Source organism: Guillardia theta, assembly GCF_000315625.1.
Source record: "Guillardia theta CCMP2712 unplaced genomic scaffold GUITHscaffold_36, whole genome shotgun sequence".
Lineage (NCBI taxonomy): Eukaryota > Cryptophyceae > Pyrenomonadales > Geminigeraceae > Guillardia > Guillardia theta.
The window spans coordinates 596,947-601,171 of record NW_005434638.1 but is presented as its reverse complement, the minus strand read 5'-3'; the positions used below and the strand labels follow the sequence as shown (position 1 = coordinate 601,171).

General features: G+C 53.8%; 2 protein-coding genes across 2 annotated transcripts in view; one reads left to right on the top strand and one right to left on the bottom strand.

Annotated features, from left to right (window-relative positions):
* Nucleotides 1-1,395, bottom strand: part of GUITHDRAFT_163371 (hypothetical protein) — a gene marked incomplete at its 5' end in the record, with an annotated part of 10,229 nt that extends 8,834 nt beyond the window's left edge. The window contains 9 exons of the mRNA XM_005832246.1: nucleotides 121-207; nucleotides 247-294; nucleotides 498-543; nucleotides 590-660; nucleotides 750-794; nucleotides 845-950; nucleotides 1,104-1,166; nucleotides 1,226-1,285; nucleotides 1,337-1,395. Of these exons, the coding sequence (XP_005832303.1) occupies nucleotides 121-207; nucleotides 247-294; nucleotides 498-543; nucleotides 590-660; nucleotides 750-794; nucleotides 845-950; nucleotides 1,104-1,166; nucleotides 1,226-1,285; nucleotides 1,337-1,395 (585 nt within the window). The remainder of the gene's footprint in view (nucleotides 1-120; nucleotides 208-246; nucleotides 295-497; nucleotides 544-589; nucleotides 661-749; nucleotides 795-844; nucleotides 951-1,103; nucleotides 1,167-1,225; nucleotides 1,286-1,336) is intronic.
* A 378-nt stretch (nucleotides 1,396-1,773) lies between these two features.
* Nucleotides 1,774-2,879, top strand: GUITHDRAFT_139215 (hypothetical protein; the record flags this gene model as incomplete). Its single annotated transcript, XM_005832245.1, has 5 exons — nucleotides 1,774-1,823; nucleotides 2,036-2,105; nucleotides 2,243-2,295; nucleotides 2,342-2,591; nucleotides 2,751-2,879. The coding sequence occupies 5 exons, from the start codon at nucleotides 1,774-1,776 to the stop codon at nucleotides 2,877-2,879; spliced, it is 552 nt and encodes a 183-aa protein (XP_005832302.1).
* Nucleotides 2,880-4,225: the final 1,346 nt, after the last annotated feature.

Below are 4,225 nucleotides of genomic sequence, written 5' to 3'. Positions count from 1 at the left end.
GGGTCTCTCATTGGCTCCCCCTCCTGATCATCATCATCATCATCATCATCATCATCATCATCATCATCATCATCATCATCATCATCATCATCATCACGCCTTTGATCGAGCAAAACTCACAGCAACATTCCCAAGAGCCGGCGAGAAGACGAAAGGAGATCTCATCTTGTCTTGCGCATCCCACAATGAATGACCGTCTTCGTCCCCCTGCGCACGTCAGAGGGCTTCTAGCAATCTTGTCGTTACCTCTTCCATCACCATCTCGTTGTGAAACATCGCCGCGATCGCGTTTACCTGCACAGGCATCATCTCATGCAGCAAGTGACAAACACTGTGTCCGACGGAGAGGACACGGGAAGGAGACGGTCAGGCATCGATTGGAGGAGGAAGTGGAGGAAGGGGAGGAACAAAAAGAAATGGGCAATCAGGCAGAACAAGTAGTATCGGGGAGGAGGAGAAGACAGGCGATGCCATAGGATAGACGAAGCGAGAAGAACCTGTTCGATGATCCTCAGCATGTGCTGGTACGCGTCGTCTGTTGACCTGCATGACGATCATACTCTTCTCCCCCTTCCACCACCTCCTCTACATTTGCAGCTCGAGAATCAGTCGGTCGATCTTGTTGAGGACAAGACAAGGGACCAGCCGCTCTACCCACGCCTACAACACGAGAGGATCAGAAAGTTGTCTCAGGACCCAGGGCTCGACTCCCCAACCTGTCGGAGGACCGCAATGGTCTGTGTCCTTACCCCCTCTACCACATCGATTACTACCAGCGCCCCGTCGCTCAGTCGCTGCGGGAGGATCAGGACAGGAGGGTGGCGTTCTGCTCGAGGCATCTCACCACAGCCGAGGAGACCTCACTGCAGAAGTCAACGTGCCCGGGCGAGTCGATCACGTTGATCAGGTAGGGAGAGGCCCCAGCCTCTGCCTCTTCCGCAGGCTCGTACCTACAAGGCAGGAGCGCGTCATGAGAGGGGCAGGAAGAGACGAGGACAAACTTCAAGGAGATCGAGCTCATCTTCATGGTGATCCCCCTCTCCTGCTCGTCCTCGCGGCTGCCAAGCTTTAGCCCCGACTTGAAGGCTGCTTGCCCAGAGCACCTGTCCATGAAGCGAAGCTTGCCGGCGAGCCGCTCTGATATGATGCCGTTGGATGCAATGAGACTGCAAGGAAGAGCAAGAAGATGAGGAGCTGAAGTAGATAGCAGCGAGAGCAAGCAGACCTGTCAGTCAGAGACGTCTTGCCATGGTCCACATGCGCCATCACCGTCACGTTCCTGATCCTGCGCCATGATTGAGGCATGGTTGAGGCGAGGGACAGTCACGTTGGGCACCTTTCAGGATCATTCATCAACTGAGCAAGCTCAGCTGACGACGGCGGTTGTGAAGACATGCTGCGGAGATATTATGATCAGAGCACCTTAGCAAGCAGGAAGCAACTGATGGTAGATGTCGTCCTACACTCTTGTACTGTTGCTCCCCTCTACCCCTTCAGAGGTATGCATCCTTGTGCTCTCAGTCTTCATCAACATTCTTCTCTTCTCCTCGCCCTTATCATCTCTCCTCCTCTGTTCTTCTCCTCCTCGCTCGTGTTACACCTTCATCCCCTTTGTCCGCCCCCATCTTCACATGCACTATTTACCCCCACCCCCTTCAGTCCTCAATTACCCCTACGTTTTCCATATATTACCCCACCTTTCCGTATTGAAAATCTTCCATGCTCCTACCCCTACCCCCGACAGCTCTCGGCCTCCACCCCCGACAGATCTCCATGGCGGATGGGACTGAAGCACAAGAGAGGCTCAAGAAACTGTGCGAACTGTAAGAGAGGAGGAGAGGAGGAGAGGAGGAGAGGAGGAGCGAGAGGAGCAGAGGAGCAGAGGAGAGTTGATGAGGAGGGAGAGGAGGAGAGGAGGAGAGGAGGGTCGACAAGGAGGGAAAGGAGGAGAAGGAGAGTGGAGGGAGGAGCAGGAGACAGAGAGGATTGGCAAGGGCTCGAAGGGGAGGAGATTGGGGGTTGATAAAGTTTGCAGGTGGGAGAAGGTCGCAGACATAGCAGGGAATCCAACAGTCGACTTTTTCTCGAAGAACTTATGGGAAACGGTAGGACCGCCATGACAATGGTCACGATGTTGTTGATGATGACAGAGATGGTGATCATGGTGGTGATGATGTCAATTGGCGATGAATTCCATGTCGACGCTCGAAGGTTCGAACAGTGTTAACGTGAGATGTTGTAGGTTCCTGAGATATGGAGGGAGGAGTTGTTGTCCATGGACGACGAGGAGCTAAGGTGGTACACATGCTGCCTTGGCGCCTGCCTGAGCATATCACTCTAGACTCCTTCATGGCCTGAAGCTGAGGAGCAAAGAGCGGGGAGGATCGGATGGAAGTTCCGTGGGAGAGCAGCCCTTTCACGACTTTGTTCGAACGGCGTCGGAACTTTGCGTTGATCGGGCGTACGATTGGCACATGGAGGTTGAGAATATTCACGAGCCGTCGGAGAGAGTTTGTGTAGGATCGCAAGACATGAGGGATGTTGTCTTCGTGGATAAGAAGTGGCACAAGGGGATGAACGAGAAGAAGCGGGTGAGGCAGAGAGAGAAGAGAGGAGGGAAAATGACGGGGAGGAGAGGAGGAGAGGAAAGGAGGAGAGGGGGGATCGAGAAGTGAAGAAGGAGGAGGAGGAGAGGAGGGGAGGAGGGAAAGAGGAAGACAGGAATCTGAGGCTGACTTTGTTGCTGACAGGAGGAGATCCGCGGGATGAGAGACATAGTTGTTGTGCTTGCAAATGCCCATGGCATCTCCCTAGCTGTTGACGTTGGGGCTGGGAAGGGATATCTATCTCATTGCCTTGGAGTCTCCGGGCTGAGGTGAGAGGGCGGTACGAGTGTTTTGAGGATGATGGTGTATGCTGTTGGACTTGTTTGTCAAGTCTGTATTGACGGGTGATCATGTCAGAGTGGTTGCGGTGGATTCAAACTCCCACAACACTGTGACCTCCCTGAAAAGAAGCTGCGAAATGACGCAGGTAGGAAGGGAGGAGTGAGGAGGAGACGGGAGGGGAGGGGAGGGAAGGATTAGAGGAGAGCAGAGCAGAGCAGAGCAGAGCAGAGCAGAGCAGAGCAATGCAGAGCAGAGCAGAACAGAACAGAGCAGAGCAGAGCAGAGGAGGTCCGCGTGTTGGGTTGATGGTTGATGAGACAGGATCACAAGTCTTCCTTCCATGCCATCACTGCTTGCATCAGCTCAGATGACGCTGATTGTTTCCGTGGAGGTTTGACAATGTTGCCCTCGCCTCGACCGATGAGACATTTTACTCAGTGATCCACAAAAAATTGGAGGGTGAAGGAGAAAGTCAAGAGCGATGTATGATAGTTGGCTTGTGAGCTTTTCTTGCTGATGTTTGTTGCAATCTTACATTCCTGCTTTGACAGACATGCTTGCGGCGACCTGTCGAGCAACTCCTTACGATTGTTTGCAAATCTACCAGAAATTCGACTTGTGTGCCTTGTTGGCTGTTGTTATCACAAATTATCTCACGGTAAATTTGAATTATCTCTTTTCTTGGCATTGAGTCTCAAGTGCAGGAGAAGGAGAAGGAGAAGGCAAAGGAGCAGGCGACGGCTTTCCAATGTCGAGATATGTGAGGCGAGGAGAGGGAAGTCAGATAGAAGAAGAGGAATAGAAAGTGAGTAGAGATAAAGGTTATTGCCAGAATGATCCGAGGAGCAAGAAAAGCAGAGGGAGGGAGGAAGGGAGGGAGGGAGGGAGCCGAGGGAGGGAGGGAGGGAGGAGCTGACGTGTCTTCCCCAGCTGCAGACCAGCAGGGTGAGGGTGGAAGAGGCTTCTCTTGTCCTCGCCAATTACAATGCGGGTGATCGGGTGAGTCACGAGAGTTTGCGGCTACTGGCAGCTTGACTCAAGCTCAGGTGTGTGCTGGAGAGGCGGATGAGGAATCCGACGGCTGCTACCGCTCCTCCTTCTTTCGAGCCGCCTTCCAGCTGCTGTGGCGAGATCGTCTCCTTCCTTTCGCCCCCGAAGAGCTCAGGACGAGGAATCCTGTGCTCGGCAGGACCGCGTCCAAGGTTGACTCGCATCCTTTGTCTGCTTCTTGTTTCTGCCCCCTCCTGCTGTCGCTGCTGGTGCCGCTGCTGGTGCTGGTGCTGCCTCCTCCTCCTCCTCCTCCTCCTCCTCCTCCTCCTCCTCCTCCTCCTCCTCCT